The sequence below is a fragment of the Cavia porcellus genome, unplaced genomic scaffold (assembly GCF_034190915.1).
Source record: "Cavia porcellus strain 051 isolate PalLab524CR breed Dunkin Hartley unplaced genomic scaffold, mCavPor4.1 scaffold_4, whole genome shotgun sequence".
Lineage (NCBI taxonomy): Eukaryota > Metazoa > Chordata > Mammalia > Rodentia > Caviidae > Cavia > Cavia porcellus.
In genome coordinates, this window is record NW_026947487.1 from 45,534,158 (window position 1) to 45,556,619 (window position 22,462).

Below are 22,462 nucleotides of genomic sequence, written 5' to 3' on the forward strand. Positions count from 1 at the left end.
GCAGTGACTTTAGTCGCATACTTCCCTCTCAAGCAGATTGGTGGGGAGTTCTTGGCCTGGGTGATGCCACAGGTTAGACCCAGAGGGTAGCCCAAATCAGGTCCCAACACCTGGTGCGCATCCTAGCAGTGAAGCCTTCAGTAGGTTGACCTGGAGGGGCAGGTCCAGCAGAGGCTGCCAGGTCTGTGTCTCCCTAGTACACTGCAGTGGGCGGGAACACCTAGCCGGTGCAATTCAAACAAACTGTAACCCACAAAGAAAGAAACTGGGCCTACTATATACACTTGTATGGAAGGAACAAAAAGTATGGGAAGAGGGAGCAACAAGAAAGGGTCCTTGGCCCCCAATCCTGAGAACACTGATCCAGGAAAGATAAATGCAAAGGAGAATGAAGACAGAAAACATGCAATATCAGACATGGCACCAAAAGACGTAAAGCGATATCTCTGGAGCCTCATAGATGAGTTCAAAAGTGAAATATTTAATTACCTAAAGCAAGATATATGTAGAATAGTTAGAGAAATGCTAAGCACCACCCAAGAAAAAAAAGATGGTGGAAGGGAAGAACAGAAAAAAAGGGGAGAATTGTTTGATGGAGAAAATAGAGAAAACATAGAATACGTAAAGCAGGTTCAAAGAGATTACCAGGAAACTAAAAATTCTATTGAGAGCTGGCATAACAGCTTGAAAGAAACTAAGGATAGATTATGTGAACTGGAGGACAGATTTGTAAGGTGGGAGCATGAAATGAAAAACTTCTTAAAAATAACAAGGAAACAAACAGCAATAATACAAAGGCTAGAAGATGATAGGATCTATAACTTAAGAATTAAGAACGTAAAAGAAGAAGTAGGGACACAAACAAATGAACTACAAAAGCTATTCACAGAAATAATTCAGGAGAATTTCCCTAATTTAGCAAAAGGCAAAGATACTCAGATGTATGAGGCATACAGGACCCCAGCCACCTACAACCCAAACAGAACTACACCCAGGCATATAATAATCAAAATTCCAGAAATCCAATATAAGAACAGAATATTAAAAGCCATCAGAGACAAGAAACAGATCACTTACAAGGGAACACACATCATAATTACAGAAGACTTCTCGGCACAAACCATCAAATCACGAAGAGCATGGCGGGGGGAATAATTCAAGCTTTGAAAGATAATAACCTCCAGCCAAGATTGATATATCCTGCACAACTGTCCCTAGAAATTGATGGAAAAACAAGGTGCTTCCAGGATAAAGAGGAACTAGGGAAATTTGCAGCCACCAATTCAACTCTACAGAGAATACTGCAGGACATTCTAAAAAAAGAAAAATACCAAGATTCCAGAAATAGTGGAAGAGAGGCCACAATGAATGGAGCAGAAAGCAAAATGAAGAAGACAAACTGACAACTAAGAGCTCAACAGAAATGAGGCAGAGAAGGTTGGATGGTAGGAACAGCTATTTTGGAGAAAACAAGACATCATAATAGCTAGTGCTGATTTAATATCATCTTGTTTTGAAGTCCCATCAAACTTTTGCTCTTCTGTCTCCATCAGTCTTAACGTTGTATCTTATTGGATTTTATTAAATGTGATAATGTAAACAAAAACTTTTATAGACAAGGAGATTATACCGAAATCATTGTTCATTTTTTGTTAGTTGGTTCTAAATATCCTGTAATACTGTCATTCTCTTGAATGGCTTTACATTGTCTAGATATGTTTGATGCTACAGTATACGAAGTTATACTCAAAGATTTCAAGGAAAGAGACACTATGATAACTACTTTTATGTCGGGATATCTGGTGGTGAAACACTATTTTGCTTAAATGGTTATGTTTTGACCTGTGCTGGTTTGTTGTTATGTGCTCTTTTATCTTAATCTCCTTTTTTTAAAAATTATTTATGTTTTTTATTTTTATCTTTTTAATTAAGCGATAAATAAAAAATAGCAGTATATATTATAGTAACCCACTTTGATTTCCTATTAACTTGATTTGAAACCCTGTATTGCTCTCACCATCTTGTTTTGACTGATTTTCCTCTATTCTGTTTTGCTTGATACTACCAAGTTTGAGAGTATAGGCAACACTCTGAAGACAATAAGATTCATTATGATCCCCATCCTGGTTTGACTATTATCTTCTTTCGAAGTCCTGTAATGTCTCCAATGTTTTGGTTTTATTGATTTTTTTCTTTACTGTTTTGTTCAATTTTATTATAACTGATGTTATAGGCAATTCTTTTTAAGATAGCAAGAGGCAGTATGGTAACCATTGTTGATCACCTTGTATTTTGTTTTTACATTATGTACTATGTCCATCCTTTTGATTTGACTGACTCTGTTTTGTTATATCACATTTGGTTTTATTCTCTTCAAAAAAAGTAGTAAGAACTGTGGGAGTAATAAAACCCAAAATTTGTCATTGTCATTGCACAAAAGAGAAGAAAAGAAATTCCTCTAAATTATATAACTGTATGTATATTTAAGTGTATAAGATAGATAACCGTATTACTGGGTTTTGTTGGATTATTGAACAGAACTGTTTGCAGTCTCACTGTTTGAATGTCCATATGCTTTAATTTTGTTACTTGAACAACTTTTTCTAAGGTGACAACATATAATCTATTAACTTGTGATTTCCTACTGTTTATTTTTTCTGAAATTCTGTATAACTTGTACCCTTTTTTGTTTTTTTTTTCTCCTTAAATAAAATTAAGAAAAAAAATTTTTTTTGAATTCTGGGTTATATATATAAAGTTTTTCTTTATAAAAATCAACCTAAAATCTACTGGAAGACAAGGTAGGTAGAAATCTTGGAGACACAGGCTTAGGCAGATAATTCATGAACAAAACGCATACTGCACGGGAAATACTTCAAAGAATCAACAACTGGGGATCTCATATTATTGAAAAGTTTCCGCACTTCAAAAGAAATCACCAACAGAGTGAAAAGAAAGTCCACAGAATGGGAAAGAATTTTAGCCAACAACTCCTCAGACCTAAAGGACTTACATCCAGATCATATAAAGAACTGAAAAACATGACGCCCCCCAAATTCAAAGACCTTCTCCAAAAATGGGCATCTGAGATGAACATATAGTTTTCAGATGAAGATATACAAATGGCAAATAATAACATGAAGAAATGTTCACCCTCACTGGTCATTGGAGAAATGAAAATTAAAACAGCATTGAGGTTTCATCTCACCCTTAAAAGAATAGCTGCCATCAAGAAATCAACTGCTAACAAATGTTGGCAAGGCCGCGGGGAAAAAGGAACACTGCTCCACTGTTGGTGTGAGTGTAGACTGGTGCAGCCACTATGGGAATCAGTATGGAGAATTCTCAGAATACTAGGACTGGAAGTTCCATTCAATCCAGCTATTCCTCTCCTCGATATTTTCCCAGAAAAACTGAAAAGGTCATTATCACAGTGATATATGTGCACCTGTGTTCATAGCAGCACAATTTGTAATAGCTAAGTCTTGGAAATAACTAAGATGCCCATCAACCACAGAGTGGATGAAAAAGGTGTGATATGTTTATGCAATGGAATATTACTCAGCTATAAAAAGGATGATCTTGAGGTCTTCATAGGCAAATGGAGACAACTTGAGACTATCCTCATTAGTGAAATAAATATTTCAGAATCATAAATATCACATTGTGTCTCTAGTGTAAAAAGTAGTAAGAAATGTAGGAATAATAAAACCCAAAATGTGTAATTGCTATTGTAAAAAAGAGAGGAAAAGAAAGTGCTCTAAAGGATATAACTGAATGTATGTTTAAGTGTGTAGGATTGATAAACATATTACTAAGTTTTTGTTGGATTGTTGAACAGAACTGTTTGCAGTGTTGCTGTTTGAATGTCCACTTTGTATGCTTTACTTTTGTAGCTTGAACAACTATTTCTAAGAGGACAATATGTAATTTATCAACTAGTATCAACTATCTTACTGAGTTTTTTTTTGAAATTATGTATTATTTCTACCCTTTTTCTGTTTTTCTCTTTAAAAAATTTTTTAAAAAATCAGCTAAAGGATGTCTTGAGAAGTGCCTGTGTTTTGTGAGGTTTGAATGTGAAAAACCAAGAGATTTAAGCATTGAGAAAATGTCAACTAGGTCTGGCTCATTCAGGGTGGCTGGGGTTTTTTGTTGTTATTTTGTTTTCCAAATAGTACTGTTTTCTCAGGTTTTAGGTGATAAACATGGAAATGCTTTGTGGCTTAATGAAAGAGAGTGCTCAATTCAGAGAAGAAATCAGAAAGTGGTGGAGGAAGCACCAAGGTAAGATGAATGTTTATCAAATAACTTGCTTTAGCTAGGTGTGGTGACCCAGGTCTGTAGTCCCAGCATTCTGGGAAAGTAAGACAGTAAGATGACAAATTTAAGTCTAACCTTGGTGACTAAGTGAGATGACATTATCTCAGACATAAGCACAACATCAAACTTACTCTGTAGTTTACATTTACTTTTCATTTTATTTGCCAAAAATTATTTAATAATAATGTCAGCTCTATTAATACCTATTTTAATATTCCTCCTAATGAATAAAAATGAGAGAATACCTATAAAAGAAATGGGCTTTTATTAGAAGAGAAAGTTGTATAATCAACTCTGACTTTTGCTGCCTTTTAGGTGGTAAAAATTACTGGTGTTTAGTAGAATTTTAAAATATACATCTTCAGGTTCTTATGTTGGTGAAGGTTTTATAACATTGATCCTGAATTTTTTTTTTTTTTTTTTTTTTTGTTACCATGAAATGACTTTTGGGGCATAGTTCTTAAAAATTCTTTGGTTTATCACAGCCATTTTGGGTTCTTTTCTAGGCCACTTTCCATTTTGTGTAACAGTTTTGTGGAGTCTCATTTCTAAATTTATGCTGGTTTGGTGTTTGTTTATATTCAGGTATTCTCAAAAATTGCCAGTTGAGTTTACACAGTCCTTTGAATTACCAGGCACTAAACAGTACATCAAGTTATAGCTTTAGTCAGAGTAGCCAGCATTCTTTAATATAATGTGTGTATAGTCGATATGAATATGAGTGACTTTTTAATCACAAGGTAACAAAATAATTAAACTTATTTACTTCAGTTAATTAGCATAATAAATTAGGTACGGTATATAGTTTTAAGACATGGTCCCCTAATCCTATGGCACATTGTTCATTGAGTAATGAGAGGAAGAATCTCAATTACCTTCACTTGATACTGTGTCCTGTCATTGCTTTACCAGATAAGGCATATGGATGTAGCGCTATACCAGTTTCAGATGTGAACCTCATAAAAAACCTAGCTTCCACTTGTTGCTTGGAATACCAACTCTTAAAAACCAGGCTGCACTGCCGCCACCATAGGCCTAGGATTGGCACATAAGGAAGGGAAAAGAAAAGGCAAAGGGATGCTTTCCTTGTGCCCCAGTCCCCTTGTGATTTTAGGAAGATCCTGGAAGCTGCAACTTTGATTCTTTGGCATTAGTCTGTGTTAGGCCTTTAGCTAGAGTGGCTTGGAAATGGCTTCTTTCTCTCAACAATTATGTGCTGTGCTAAAATTCTAGGAGTATGGATGAGTGAGAGAAAGGATACTGACAGAACAGAAATAAGTCCCTAATTTGATTATTTTGCAACTTTGTATTTTCTTCTGTATCTTATCACTTGCAATTCAATTAAATTTCTCTTAAAAAACAAACCAAAACAAAACTTAGTCAAGTCTTGGATAGGAATATTTCGTAGACTGGGAACGTTAACTTATGATTTTTGATTGTTTCTTCTCTCGCTTTAAAAATGGAAGGCTTTCTTATGAATATCTAATCTATTAATTTAAAGAAAAAATTGATACTAATCTTTAGTTAGGCTTTTTCTTTTGGTTATATTAGTTCTGCCAGTCACTTATTGAAATGCCATTGAAACCTATATTGATTAAGTTATTGCGTAACTATGAATTATGAATCAGATTCATGGCATCTGAGCCCATTGATTAATGCTAATATTACCAAAAGGGTGGTCAGAATGAAGTACAGTATATATATCCCACTTGTGAAGTATTTTTCTCATCCCATCCCACTTCAAGCCTTTAGTGAATCTATTCAAGACTTTAGATCTAAGTCACTGTCTGTTCATATGGATTGAAATATAAAGTTAAAAGATATATGGACAGCCAGGCATGATGGTGCATATCTACAGTCCCAGCTATTGGATAGGCTGAGGCAGGAGGATTGAAAGTTCAAGCCCAGGCTGGACATCTCAGTGGCTTAATGAGATCCTGCCTCAAAATAAAAATAAAATGAGCTGGGGGATTAAGCCGGTGCAAGGGCCGTGGGTTTGATTCCCCAGTGTGTACACACACACTCAGAACATCAGGTAGCATGTAGCTGAACATAGAGCAGGAGGAATAAGACAGGAAAATGACCAGGTCCTTAGTCAAAAATGGACTAGAGAGAGCATTACAAGTTAAAGAAGCTTGAATTACGAGAAGTTCTTATATTTGTTCTTATATTCTAAGAAACCTAAACTACAAGAAGAGCTCATCTGTATAAACATATTTATGAGGTAATCAAGGGAATTGATAAAATACTGTCTGTGAAGGAAGTTGTTTTTTAAAATGTGATTTGTTACAGAAAAATTCTTATCTCATGGAAAAGGAAGTTTTTACAGATGGAAAAATACCTTATGTGAGATTTGCTTAAAATGGGTTTGAAACAGTACTGAGCATATCCACAATCTGCTACTGAGCATGTAGCATAGATAAAACAAGAATGTTTATATGTCAATAATTACTACATATGGAGACAGGTGCATGCATTTTGTATAATAAACATTTAAATCATATCATCTAAATCTTATTTGAGAATAACATGAGTCTGTGAATCTTATGTGGGAATAACAATCAGATTTGGAGAGGCAAATCAGAAAATGCAAGTTACTTGATAACCATTTTTTCAGAGCTGTCAAAATCATTTTAGTTTATTTGCTTGCTGAAAGGTAATTTTGATATTTTGAAACAAGAGTGTTAGGGTTTATTAGATGTATAATCAGTTCATCTTACTTTTAGCAGTTATGTTCTATCAAGGAATAATGAATACTGCACTAGCAAATACTGAATTTATTTCTAGGGGAAATGCAGGGTTAGGATCCTGCAAGCCTCTGGTCATAACATTTTCATGTAATGTGTAAAATTTTATGTTTTGTTCAACTGATCAGTGCATAACCTTGTTATAGGCATGTTTCTATTGAAAGGGCATCTTATTTAATATTTAACATAGATTTTAGTTAGTTTGTTTGTTTTTGTGGTGCTGAGGATTGAACCCAGGACGTTGTGCATGCAAGGGAAGAACTCTACCACTGAGCCATATTCCCAGCCCTGTCATTGATTTTAATATTGCGCTCACTATCTAGGCCAACAAGATCATAACACATGGCTTAATGAAGCTTATCTTGCACATAGGTTTTCTACATGAGGCATTTCATAGCCTTTTTGCTCTTATGGCAAATATGCGTAATACTCAGGGGCCATTTAAACAGTGGAATCAACAAAAGAAAAACAGAAAGGACACTGGTAGAATATGAGCAGTGAAATATGAAGGCAGAGTGTTGCCTTGTTCATCCTTAGCATCCTGAGAGCCTCAAAGTATTCCTTCCTATGTGCTTAAGAATGACCATGAGGGTGCTGCACATGTTGATTTTGAGATTACAAATAAATATAGCAAGTAGGCAAATTTGCAAATACAGAATCCATGAACAGTGAGATTTTGACTGTACATGTCAATTTCTTATAGTTTATTTTCTCAATTTTAGCTTGCAGTAATGAGTATATATGTTAAGTTTTGCTAATTGAATAGTAGCAAAATTTCATAAATGGATTAAAGTTGTATATAATGTGAAAGGTTCAAATATTTTATAAAAATCTGACAAGTTTGTTAAGAATGTTGTGCAGAATGCAAAAGTATATACTATAAAATTTATGCAATCTATATAATATTATGAACTCAAATCAATACAGGTGATCTATAACTGAGTAAAAGTTTGTATAATGCCCTTAAAAGATAATTTGACTTTTGTTCAAAATGTAAGGACTGGGGATATAGCTCAACAGCACGGTGCCTACCTGGCAAGCACCAGGTCACAAGGTTGCAAGTTCGAATCCTGATACAAAAAAGACAAATTATTTCTGTATTTGTAGCATTTTTTTGGATCCTGAGACTCGAAGAGCTATGGGAGAACAAGCTGTAGCCCTTGCAAAAGCAGTAAACTACTCTTCTGCAGGAACTGTGGAGTTTCTTGTTGACTCCAAAAAGAATTTTTATTTTCTGGAAATGAATACGAGACTCCAGGTAAGACTAATCTTTTTATTTCTCTCTGTGGCTTCATAATTTACCCCTCGTCATTACTCTTTTTTGTTTGAAAAAAGTTTATTTTCCTAAAAGTTTTTTCCTAAAGTTTGTTCTGTAAAAGTTAAAAATTAGGTCAGTGAAGATGTGGTTTTTACACTAGTCGAAATCATTTAAGAACAGACAAGTAGGGCTGGGAATTTAGCTCAGTGGCATAAGAGCCTGCCTTACAAGTGCGCAGTTGTGAATTCGATCCCTGGTACCAAAAAGCAATACAAAACAAGAACAAACAAGTAGAGCTGGGGATTTAGCTCAGTGGTACAAGTGCCTGCCTGGCAAGCATTAGCTCAATCTCTGGCATGCGTGCGTGCGTGCGCGCACACACACACACATAAGTGTCTGGTTAACTTAAAGGTCCAGGTCTAGCCCCTCTGCTTTGTTACTATTAATACTTCATTTTGGAAATTTCACTTTGGCTTTTTCTTGAGCTTTTTAGAATGTGCTGTATTTGTCATGTTCATGTACAATTAAGAGAAACTACTCGAGAAAACTTAAGTGCTTATAAAATCTGTGGAAGAGGTGGAAGCAGGAAAGGTAACCTAAGTGAACTTCCTACAATGATATCGCCCCACCAGACTGCCAGAGGGACTCCTACCTCTGCAAGTTAGGAAGGTGAGAAATCCAGCAGCTGCCCCTGGATCTGTGAGCTATAGGGACATCCTCAGTTCTAACCAAGATCTCCAGACATCACTGGGGTTGTAAGAAGGGTCCTCACTTCCTCCCTCCTTCCCTTTTTCTCTTTCATTCAAGTTGTGAACGGTACATATGCCAACACTTTTTGCTCTGGTCCCTCATTTTCTTATTTTTCTTAATTATTGCCCCTCCAACATCTCTAGAGCTGTCTTTTTTTCTAACTGCATTCTCAATACTTCATATTTCTGTCTAGTTCTCTCTGTGAATTATACACACTTAAGCAGCAAGATTCATTTTGTCTGTTTATCTTTTTAAATTTATGTTAATGTGATCAAATAGGATATATTCTTTTGTGCCTGGCTTTTTTAAAAAAAGGATTTTGTTGAATTTTATCATCTCTCTACTGTAAAAACACTAAACAGAAAAGGGGGAACACATTGGGGAAACGCATCACTAAAGAGACAGGAAGACACAGCAGTTAGTTAGAACCTGAACTGTGGAGCTACACACTCTCAGCTCTACTGCTGACTCTGGCTTCATTTCTTAACATTGTATTTGGGAAGTTCAGTTAGGTTGTCTTTGCCACTCCAGTAAAATACTCTTTTGTAGAAAGCACAACTATTTCTTTTTCTAGTCAATTTCTGTAGATATTTAGGTTCCAGTTTTATGGAATTTGTATTAGTTTTCTAGGGCTACTATAACAACTGATCATAAACCAGGTGGCTTGATGTGGCAGAAGTTTATTGTCTCATGATTGAGGAGGTCAACCTCTGGCATCAAGTTGTGAGCAATTTGGTTCTTTCTAGAGTCTCTGAGACTGTCACATGTCTTTCACTTAGCCTACAGTGCACAATCTTGTATTTTGTGGCAGTGTAGCTCCAATCCCTATTTTGCTTTTCATCTGACCTTTCCCCTGTGTATATGAGCAGAAATCTCAAAAAAGAAATTTGAGGAGGTATAGTAAATAATGCAAGATGCAAGTGGGGATTCACATTAATATATAGCATGTATAAAAATACTATACAGAGAACACTGGAAACAGAAGGGATGAACTACAAGGAAAAGGAAAAAACACTGAAAATGTACAGAATTATGGCAAATCTCTAGTGCTGGAAAGTTGGAGAACTAGTTACATCATCTTTGTAAACAAACAAACAAACAAACAAACAAATACCATATTACAGTGGCTGAAAATGGAAATATACTTAGAATATACTCTTTTTTGCTATTTTCTCTCTCTCTTCCCCATTCAGTTTTTCATATAAAGGAAACCAAGTGAGTGCAAAATGTCTGATTTATTTCACTTAACATTATGGTTTCAAGGTGCATTCATGTCCCTATAAATGCCTTAAATTTATCTTTCTTAACAGCAGAGTAGTAATCAATTGTGTACAGGTGCCCATTTTGTTTATCCATTCATCTGTTGATGAGGATATACACTGATTCCAAGATTTAGCTATTCTGAATTGTGATACTGGAAGCATAGGTACACATATATTCACTGTGGAAAAATACTTTTAACTTTTTTTGAGAAGATACCCAAAAAGGAAAATAGCTAGATCACATGAAATTTCTGTTTTTAGTTTTTTGAGGAATCTCCATACTGATTACCACAACAGTGAAGAAGGATTCTTTTCTCCCCTTAGAGTCAAAACTTGTTATTGGTTGATTTCTTGATGATAGCATTCTTTCTGGAGTGAGATGGAATCTTAATGTGTTTTAATTTGCATTTCTTAAATGGCCAGTGATATTATTTTTTCATGTATTTGTTGGCCAATTTGTATTTCTTCATATAAAAAGTGTCCATTTCACATACCCAATTTTTATTGGGTCACTAAATTTGGGGGAGAGTCCTATTTTGAGTTCTTAATATATTCTAGATGTTAGTCCTTTGCCAGAGGTATAGCTGGCAATAATTTTTCCTATTCTGTAGATTGTTTATTCACTTTGTTGGTGGTTTCATTTGATATGTCAAAGCTTTTTAATTCAATGAGATCCAATGAGATTCTAGGTATTATTTCATGTGCAACCAAGGTTTTATTCAGAAAGTCTTTGCATGTTTCGTCTTCCAGCAGATAAGCATTTTTGTTCTAATGTTGAGATCTTCTATCCATTTTGATTTTAATATAGTGTACAGTGAGAGGCATGAATCTCAAGGTCAGCTTTTGGTATGTGTATACTAGTTTCCTAGCACCATTTGTTACAAAGGTTGGCTTTTCTCCAGTGAAGAGATTTGCCGCCTTTGTCAAAAATTGTGTAACTGAATGTTCTGGTTTGTGTTTAAATGTCCTCCTAAAGCCTCGGGCAGTCATGAGGGCAGGCCTTTTAAAGGTTCTGAGTCTAACGTTTGTGATTGGTTTGTTGTCTAGCACTGGGATTGGTGGTATGAGTGCTGCACGTGTCCAGGGGTGAGGAACTAGCATTCAATATATGGGAGGGAAGGAAGCATGCTCTTCCCTTTTTGCCCTTTTACTCTTGTTCTTCTGCTATCTGCTGCAGCCACCATGTTGTCCCTCAGCCATGATTAGGAACTAAAACCTCCACAAACTGCGAGCTAAATAAACCTTTCCTTCCTTCATTTTGAGTGTTGGCTATTTTGCCTCAGCAATATGAGAAAAGTAACCAAGACACTAAATATGCCTGAAGTTGTTTCTGTCTTCTGTTCTGTTTCACTGATCCATAAGTGTGGTTTTTTTTTTTTTTTTTTTTACCAAAATCATGCCATTTCTTTTCTTTTCTTTCTTTCTTTTGTTTTGTTTTATTTTGCTGTAAAGGTGGTCTTACTACATATTTGCAGACTGGCCTTGAACTTGCTTATGTTGCCTAGTCAGGCATCAGACTCAACGGCAGTCCTCCTGCCTCAGCCTCGTAAGTGCAGGGATCACCGGTGTGCACCACCATGCCTGGTACTATGTTATTTTTATAACTCTAGCTTTGTTGTGTAAATCGAAGTCTGGGATTGTGGTACCCCCTTGCCCTTGCCCTTGTTGCCTGAAACTGCTTTTGATGTTCTAGGTATCTTGTATTCCAAATGAATTTTAGGGTTGTTTTCTTCAGTTCCATTTAAAAAATATGTTATTGGTAGTTTAATTAAGAGTGCATTAATTTATATGACAGTTTTGGGAATATGACCATTTTGACCATATTGGTTCTAAAGCCCATATAGATTTGTAACTAATTTGTAAAATTCTCTTCTAGGAAGGGAATCTGGGCATTTTTGGATTTGGGCGAAAACTGATCTTTTAAAGTTGTATTTAGAGGACAGATGTGGTTCTCAGGGAGAACAGAGTGAGCAAGAACTATGATATTCTGGGACATTTGAAGTCAATCTCCTGGGAAACCAAGGATACAATGTAGGACATGTTAATGCCTTCTCATATTATTTATTAAGTCTTACTAGGAAGTTGTAGGAAACAAGTTTTGTTAAACAAATGTGTATAGGAGGTAAACTTGTCAGGCACTTAGAGGATTTGGTAAAAAATTTGCTGTCTTTGATTTCTGGACTTTTATGTCTATTTTAAGTTTTCACATTGGTTGTCCTATTAGTTTGCTAGGGCTCCTATAACAAAATAGCCTAGACTACGTGAATTAGACAATGAAATCAATTTTCTGATAGTTCGAGAGCCTAAATCGAAAATCAAAATGTGAACGGAGTTTTCTTTCGCAGGCCTCTCTCCTTGGCTTGCATGAAGTCTTTCCATTGTGGTGTGTTTCCATGTCCTATCCTGTTCTTATAAAAACTCAGATCATACTGGATAAGGATCAACTCTAACGATTCCATTGAAACTTACCTCTCTGAAGACCCTGTCTCCAAATAACAATTACATTCTGAGGCAGTGAGGGTTATGTGAGTTTTGTGTGTGTGTGTATGTGTGTAACACAATTCCATCTGCAACAGTTCCCTTTTCTTTTTTCATCTGTTTATTCTTGTATGAGTCAACACAGAAGCCACATAATAGAAACTGAGGTTTTCATATTTCCTCTGAAATATAGCCAGAATTTCAGGATGAGTTTACAGGAGTGGTCTGTTGGGGCTTGTTTTCCAACATGCTTTTTGTCTTAGATTCCTATGGATCAAAATCTAATAACTTTAGATTTTTATTTTGAAATCTTGTATTCTCAGGAGGTAGAGCTTCAGAATTTTAATAGGTACCTATCAGATTTTGTTCTGGACAGAGAACCTCTCTGAACAAAACTAAAAATAAAGACATCAGTTATCCTTCCAGGAAGGAGTAGTAACAAAATAAAATAATAAGAGAACTATTGTGTCAAACATCATTGTGCAACTCATTTTTATATAAGAGAACAACTTCTTCATATTTAATGGGTAATCATACCTATACTGCTTTTCTGAGCTGAATCCAACATATAGGCTTAAAAAAGAGAGCTTATACTTACCACCTCTTTGTAATATCTTCATGTTAGACTTAATGTAATAAAGATGTCACTTAAAAGTATATTAATTGAAAATGACATGGGGCTGGGGATTTAGCTCAGCGGCATAAGCGCCTGACTTGCAAGCAGGCAGTCGTGAGTTCGATCCCTGGTACCGATAAAAAAAAGAAAAAAGACAAAAAAAAAAAAAAAAAAAAAAAGAAAATGACATTATGTGGGTACTAAAAAAATGTAGTAGTCTCTCCCTGGATATATTATGTGTATCCTGTGCCTCATCTGTAAAATGATAGTGAAGATTTGAAAAAGTTTGTGAACCTGGAGGGATTTTGTCAGTTAATAGCATGTCATACAAATGTTAGGTATGGTAATGCACATTGGGTTTTATACCTGGGAGAGCAGGTTTTTGCTTTGACTAAATAGTCAGGCCACTACTGACTAGCTGCTAAACAAGAGCCAAAAATTCTTCCACTCAATGTCAACTGTTCTCATTGCCCTCCAACACTACCAGGCCAAGTTAATTTACCTTCATTTATTTTACTTTTGTCCAGGCACTTTTTCCTCTCATAGACTGCCTTCAGTGTTACTTTTCATTTTAAATTAACATAAATATGTAGTTAAAATTTGCTGAATCTTGCTGCCCTATAAGAAAATTTGCTTATTATCTGCTTACCTACTTTTAAACTTTTTAGATATTAGTATCACAGTAACATATTTCAGAGTGTAAGTCAGAGAACTCATTTGAGTGGATTTTCTCCTGTTGGATTTTTATTTAACACAGCAGGAGGATTATACTGAAGAGCATATTAATCAAGTCAGATATCTTTATTTTAATATTTTATAATAGGAAAAAGCAAAAACCTTATAATGTTGCTTGTACATAGATTAACGTTATGTATTTTGAAATGATTTTAAACTTTTTATAGAAAATTTTGCAAAGATAAGAATTTTTGAACTCCCTTCACTAACATCTGCCCCATTTGTCTCATCTTTCTGTCAATATCTACAGTATATACATATCCATAAATAAGTAATACTTTTTACTGGAAGCCCTGCAGAATAAATTGTAGACCTGGTGCCCCTTTACTCCCAAATATGTCTGTATTTCCTAAAAACAGGAAAATTTTTCTACTTAACCAAAATATCAAAAATCAGGACTCTAACACTATTAAATCTGACATTAATATATTAACTTTAGCATTAATATATTGCTATCATCCTATCCAAAATTATATCATGAACTGTTTCACTGATGCTTTTTACAGTAAAAAAAAAAAATCATGTCTCAGTATCATTTGTGTTTAGTTATTACATCTCTGTATTCTCTTAACCTGTATCAATTGCATAGTCAGTTGTGATCTTGACATTTTTAAAGAGCACTTTTGAGTTGGTCTGTTTTCTCATGGCTGGATTCCATCTTTGCCTTTCGGGAAAGGTCCTCTAGCAGTGGTGTTTCTCCTATGTTAATGCATCTGTGAGCACCAGGCAGGAGGCTCTGATGCTTGCTTATCCCATTTACTGGAGATACTGGCTTAATTAAGGTGGTGTCTTTGGTATTGCTCTATGGTATAGTTACTATTTTGTCTCTTGTCATTAATAAAACATTGTAAAGGAAGATACTTGGAAATTTTGTAAATATCTCATCATAGTTTCACTCTCTAGTTTGGCATACTTCCTAGTTTGTATTCAGTGAACCACAAGAGTTGGATGATACTGCAGTGTCAGAATTTAAGATCATAATTTTTAAATACATGAAAGTAGATAACACCACCATGCCAAAAAGGTTTACTTTTTTAAAGATTCATTACCACTGAAATTAAGCACTCAGAAATGAAGCAAAACCCAATTTCCCTCATTATTTTATTTGGCAAACTGTGTTATTTATTAGGAGATGCAATTCATAGTAAGAGATAAGTAATAGGGAATGAAAGGGAGGTCTAGAGACACTGAGTGATGACAGCTTAATGGTGTTAAGAAGACCAAACTTAAGTGGATTTGCCTTGAGCTTGTGGGCCCTCCTTTGCAGTAGGAACTATAGATGTGTGCCATCTTGTCAAGCTCAGAAATTGTAAAATTTCATTTACAAATTTCATTTGTGACCACTTAGTGTGGCTATATAAAACTATACACTTTCATTTGACCCCTTGAACATGGTTTTGTCCCATGATGGAGCCTTTTGTTTTTTTGTATGGAAATTGAACTCAGGACCTTGAGCTTGCCAGGCAGGCACTATGCCTGCTGAGCTATATCCCCAGTTTTGATGGGACATTTGATGATTGTAGTTTTTTCATGATAGCTGAGGTATTGCCAATACAACCTGATTTGTTAACTGCTGATAGACTTCATAGTGTGGAATACCTTGGTGACTATTTCAATCAAAAATTTGTATTTGAGAATTCAAAATGCCAACTTGGTAGACTTACTGCTTTCTTTTTTCTTGTCTTTTTTTCTATTCTTTCTTTTAGTTTTTGGAGACAGGGTCTCACCATGTATTGGCTGGCCTTGAAATCACAGTGACCCTTCTACCTCAGCCTCTGTGTGCTGGGACTAAAGGCAAACACCTGGTTTTACTCTTTTCTCATATATTCATTTTTTTTAAAGCATCGATCAGGGATTTTTCTTGCTTTCTGAACCATAAGATTGTATACTTGAATATTAATATAGTAATGTATAATGCAAACACAGTATCTAGTGGATTACTTGTTCATGTGTTTTTTGCAACAAATACATTTCTCTTGGATAGAGAAAGCATAAAGCCAAGTTCTCAAAAATTTGTTGAGTGTGAATAAAGTATAACAAGGGTATAGTTTTATGTTTTGAAGGTTTAAGGTATTTATAAAATTCTTTCGTGGAATTCTTAACCTGTAAAGATTCTCTCTAAAGTAGGAAATTTATAAGATCTTTATTTTAGAGAACCACAGGACAAGTGATGCATTAATGACTGAGAATTTTTCATACAGAACCTGTTTAACTTAGATTAATTTAATGTTTCCCAAATAGAAGTGACAAAGGAACAGCCGCTTTCCCCAATGAAAATGCTCCTAGAACAGATGTTGATTAACACCAGACTTCTATAATTAACATTTTTCTTTGAGGTGGGACCAGGTGAGGTTTTACCTGACACTAGTCTTTGACTCATTTTTCTTTCTATAACTTTTTTTTGAGTTAACCATCTTCTACCCTCTTTTCTTCCTGTCATCTTATCTCTCCCTCCTTTGTTTTTTCTTCCTTCTTCCTAAAGATGTTTTCAGAACTTCTCTTAAAGCTCCACTTTGACCTGGAAGCCATTTTCTTCCTTTGTATATTTTGGTTTTGATCTGTTAGTTATTGAGTTTAACTTATAAAAGGGAGCTATAGCTAAATTCTTGAAAGTAGAGAGCTATATATTATGATTTAAATAATTTTTACCCTTTTAAAATTCCTGATGATGATTCAGAGTCTAAGGCATTCTTTCACATATCTTGTTGAATACCTTTAGGATGTGTAGAAAGCTTTCTTTTAAAAAATGTTTAAAATGGCAAGTTTTACTTTGAAAAAGATATATTTAATCTGAAAAATTTAGAAATTTTAAAACTGTTTTGTAGACTTCTATGATATTTGTACCTGAATAAATATTTTTTTAAATTCCGTAAGTACTAATACCTTTTAAAAAGTAGTTACTAGCTTAGTTCCTACTTTTAAAAGCTAGTTATGAGTTTAGTTGCTTCTGTTTTGAATTACTTGGAACTCACTAATTTAGATTGTAAAATGTGCTGTATTTCTCTTACATAACATTAACTTTGGTATAAAGTGGTCCAGATTTGGTCCATATTAGAACCAAAGTGGTTCTAGTGTACTTGTTTTTCTGCACAGCTGCTGCGTAGTAATGTCTTCTAAGGTAAAATAGACTCTCGTAATGAACTTGGATCTTTCAACTATCAGAGCATCATGTTTTTAAGACAACAGCATGCATTTGTATGGCCATTTTTAGCTACCATATGCTTCTATACACATTTCCTCATGAAGAAGGACAGAAAGTAACATCATCTCTGAAGGGACAGATGTTCCATCCCCACTTCTGCCACTCACCGTAGTTGTGGCTGGCTTTGTTGCTCACTCATTCATTAACTTGTTCCATGTGTATTTACTTGCTTGAGATATAGTGCTACTTACTTTTCTGAGAACTGGTCATAGAAAGAGAAAATTAAATCATTCAGTTAACTTTTAAAATTGTTTTCTTGCTCAGCAAGGATGTAAAATGTATTGTTGGAAGATACTGGGCACATAGTAGGCTCACCTCCTGTGTAATGTGCTAAGATGTTTTTTCCCATTAAATTAGTTCCTAACATTAATAGAGATCTTTATGTTCGTTCCTTTTTTTCTTTTTTGGTTATATTTATTAGAGACAGTCTTATTTCTCACAAAACCATAATTTACTTTCAAAATATATATTTTATTCTCTCAAAACCATATTTACTTTCAAAATATGTATTTTAAACTGCCTAATAAGATCTTTGTTTAGTGTCAGATTTACTTTACAAAGTATAAATGCTTATTTTAGCAATGATTTGTCATTAAAATTATGTCAAAATGTCTTAAAATGTTGTTGAAACTGTAAACAAACTCATAACACACACAGAGCTAATTATGGGTGCCATCTGTTTATTTTTACCAAGGTTTTTTTTTTAGACCATGGCATTGTCTGCTTATAATAAGCTTCAAGATTATTATAATGACTAAGTCTTGTCCTTCAATTAATGTAGCTGAAGATGGGAAGATAATTCATTTGTTCACTGACCTTTTCCTGTGTCCATGTGTGAAATGTGACATGTCATGATAAAAAAAACTATTGTGATGATGCATTTGGAACATAATCTTCACAAGGAAAAAGAATTAGTATCAAAGTAGCAAATTCAACTCAAGTTTTTAAAATTTTAAATCTGATTCAAGGCTTTAGACCAGAGTGTCTGTTCTTTGTTGGTACTGTGAGTGCCTTTTTTGTTTGAGGGAGGTTCCTAGAACCTAGGTTCCTTGAACCTAGAACCTCTGGGTACTCTATCACTGAATTATATCCCCATCCCTTTAAGTGGCTTTATGTTCACACAAACTTAGGAATTTTCACATGTTTAATCATTTCATAATGGCATATATTATTGTTCTTATGCCTATGTGTCAGCACATGTTTTGTACATTCGTATTCCATGTGTTAGTATGCTGGACCGAGGACTCCCATGACAGCTTCAGCCAAAAATGTTAGCAGCAGTTTGCTGAAGGAGCAGAGTGATTCACTAGCTCTGTCTTGCAATTGTGCATGCTAAGCACTACCCAGGCTAGTCTGGAGGGAAAGCAACCTGCGGGATCCATCTGCTCCTTTTTGCTAAACTGCACTGATGCAAGAGTACGCTAATCTGGTTGCTTGTCAGGACAAGTTAGTGCAAGCATGGAAGTGGGTGAGACTTAGGCTGGACTAGTGCTCTGGAAAATCATAAGCTGCCCTGGTAGATGCCATGTTAATTGTAGCAGAATAGGTTGATAATCAGCCACTTGGAGAACTGCAATAAAATTATTATGTTTTTCTGTTGAGATGTTTCAAATTAAAATTATTAAACATTTTTGGACCACAAGTAAATTAAAATTAGGAAGTGTAATATAGAAGTAATAAGTACTTCTAAGTGTTAGATTTTTTTACTGTCATCTATGTATCATATTGTATTTATTCTTTCATTTTATTCTTTTTTTCTTTTTCTTTTTTAATCGGTACCAGGAATCGAACTCACGACTACCTGCTTGCAAGGCAGGTGCTTATGCCACTGAGCTAAATCCCCAGCCCCTCATTTTATTCTTGTTGAGGATTTTAAGTCAAGCATTATTGTTTAATGTAGTTGACTTCATTTACTAAAAACATTTGAAAATTTTCTTGTTTATTTCTTTTATTTACCTTTTTCTTCACCCACTGACTGGCAGATCTTGGCCTTGCAGGTTGAGCATCCTGTCACAGAATGCATTACCGGCCTGGACCTAGTGCAAGAAATGATCCGTGTTGCTAAGGGTTACCCTCTGAGACACAGACAAGCTGATATTCCTATCAACGGCTGGGCAGTGGAATGTCGGGTTTATGCTGAGGTAAATGGATGATGTTGGGAGGAAGGATGGTTGCGCCCAGAGTTGGGAGACCTGGTGCACTAGACAACAGGTAAAGTTAGGGTTTTATATTGTGTCAAGCATGTAACTCATAATTAAACCAGAAAAAATTAAATTATTTTAACATAATTAACTAATTTAAAGAATTTTCATATATTTTGGTTAGGAAAATAGCTACTAATCCATTAACAGGGAACAAAGCATTGGTTAAATATTCCTGAGCTTGAATGGACCACTGTTTTTGTTTTGTTTGCTTTTTGTTTGTATCCAGGCCTGCATTAGCAAGAAATAGTTAAAAGAGCCTAACCTGGGTACTTGCTAGTTATTGTATTTTTTCTTTAAATTTTTTCCCTTATGATTACATGAAAGTAATAACTGAAATATAAATTATAAAGCTTTTGGTAAAACATGCACTTTTAATTCATAATTTTAATTATGGGTTTCATTCAAAGTCTTATTTCAGTACTTTTGTAACTATATAAATTGCGTAACAGCACATTCTACATCTGAAAATGCTTTTCTGACATGATTAAGACAAGAACACAGAGTAACATTTGTATTTTTGCTTTATGACATACAAAATGTATGTCAATATAAAAATATCAGTGGTATGTGCAATTAAAAACACTGAAAGTTAGGGGCTGGGGATTTAGCTCAGCAGCATAAGCGCCTGCGTTGCAAGCAGGCAGTTGTGAGTTCAATCCCTGGTACCGATAAAAAGGAAAAAAACAAAAAAACAGAACAAAAAAAAAAAAAAAACTGAAAGTTGTTTTAAAATCTTTTTTAAGTAGCTTTAAACATATATTTTGTTGTAATTATTATTGTTCTTGCTTTTTATCACATGTTGAGTATGTCTTTTTTTATGACATTGAACTTATTCAGATGACCTAAGATATTTACAAATGGAATACATATCTAGAAGCACGTGCAGAGTTTCTTTTTAGGTCTTTATTTGAAGAACCCAGATTCTCAAGTTTTACCATATGTGAGCTGTTTTGAGAAGTAAGAAAAACAAATCTTTAGTGAGCCACATTTGTTGTTCTGAACTTGAGTATGTTTTGATGTAGAGCCTAGGTTATTTTATTTTTGCCTAAGGCATTCTAAGAAGTTTTATAAAAAGTTGGAATTTTACCAATTTCAATAAAGTATGATCAAGGTCAGGCTAAATTCTGCTGGTAATTCTGTTTGGTTTTTAGATATACTTCTAAATTGTATAGAGGATAAGACAGTAACATTCTGAAATCTGTGATTTGGTAAATACTGTATATTAAAACTAGACCTATAAATGTTTCTTCATTGTATTTAACCTTACTTGTGCTGATTTGTATTTCAAAGACTGTGCTTCCTTTCCTTTGAACTTTCAGGACCCCTACAAGTCTTTTGGTTTACCGTCTGTTGGGAGATTGTCTCAGTACCAAGAACCTATACATCTACCTGGTGTAAGTCATTAAGTTGTAATATCAATGAGGGATTAAAGTCTTGATTTATGTCATACTTTTATGTTAAAGAAGTCAACTCCAGACAGTGTAAACCAAAGGACAAATGAAACTCATGGGGAATCAGTTTTTGAGTTAAAGTTTTTTTTGATACTTTAAAGTGTTCAAGAAAAGTTAGAATTCACTTGACCAGGGAAGCTCAGAAATATCTGTTTGCATAAATGATATTTTATAAGATTATCAGTCATTTCCAAATCATCATGATGTAGGTCATGGAATCCTAAGAGTGGGAAATGACTATTTCTGTAAGTTTCAATTTAATTTTTTCAGTAAATTTAATTTCCCTATACAGTCAGGTATCAGGAAGCTCAAACACAAAATTAGCTTGTTAACTGAACTGGATTAAGAGAAACAAAATGTGCCTCATTCTATTACATATTTTAAAAATACATATCGTTTGCATGAATTGAGAAAAAGTGATCACTATTTAACTCCACAGTTTTCTATATTTAATCATTGTTCTTTAAATAACTGTTGCATAAAAAGAACAAGGGCATACCCTTTCTCCTAATCAAGGTAATAAGTACATATATATGACATTATGTTAGTAGATGACAAGGCTGTACCATCTGTGAATATGATTATTCCATTTGATTACTGGCAAAAAAATGGTAAAAGATTACAGGAAGAATTTTGAATTTGAAGATGTTATCGGATATGTGATTTATTTCACTTTTTAAATTGTTTTTGTCTATGTGCTTTCTAAAGGACTTGACCCTTTCTGGGCTTGGAGACTTCATGCTGTGTTCAAAGCCTGAAGCCAGAAAAAAAATTGTAAAGATTTAACAGGCATTATGTGACATTAAATAGCAGATGAGAAAACAAGTATCACAGGGACATAGCTAAACACTTTTTTAATCAAACAAAGAAGTATTAAATAAGAATTCATAATGATTACTCTGGTTGTTAAAAGTTTTCACCATGTTGTAATAGCTAACAGGATGTCAAACATTTTGCCCTCGCAAGTTTTTGCAATTTGCAATTTTCAAACGTGAGACCTGTTGAAAGTACAAGTGATAATGGACAAACTGTACCCCCTACAGTCTTTGTCCCACCAAATCTTTCTTCAATTAATGCTGCAGCAGGAGTTTTATGTAATAACATTTGCAGTTGTGAGCCATCCATAGAAAGAAAAAACAATTAAAATGCCTTAAATGTTCTGCTTACTGCTGTTATTTGCTTGTGTGAATGTTGCATGTCAGCTAAATGGACCAAGGAATAGATAAAGTGATTGGGTACAGGAGAGTGCACACTAAGCTTTGTCTATCATTATTGCTGGGAGCAATCAAATTGATGTCAGCAGGACAGTAGATGCGTTGACAGCTGTAATTATGTATCTCCATGGTGATCACTTTTGGCCTGTCATGGAGGCCCATGAGTCCCCTCCCTTGGAAGCATTTAATCAGATTGGGCTGTCACTTGTCAGGTAGACATGG

The 22,462-nt window shown here is 34.7% G+C and overlaps 1 protein-coding gene across 5 annotated transcripts in view; it reads left to right on the top strand.

Annotated features, from left to right (window-relative positions):
* The window catches only part of Pcca (propionyl-CoA carboxylase subunit alpha), a 402,547-nt gene that overhangs the window by 166,945 nt on the left and 213,140 nt on the right, over positions 1–22,462 (top strand). For 4 of the 5 annotated variants that reach the window (XM_023560628.2, XM_023560629.2, XM_003477596.5 and 1 more), the window contains exons 11-14: positions 4,193–4,287; positions 8,178–8,328; positions 19,369–19,512; positions 20,895–20,969. In XM_023560628.2, coding sequence (XP_023416396.1) covers positions 4,193–4,287; positions 8,178–8,328; positions 19,369–19,512; positions 20,895–20,969 — 465 coding nt within the window. The remainder of the gene's footprint in view (positions 1–4,192; positions 4,288–8,177; positions 8,329–19,368; positions 19,513–20,894; positions 20,970–22,462) is intronic. The other variant, XM_063246987.1, reaches the window with a different exon arrangement.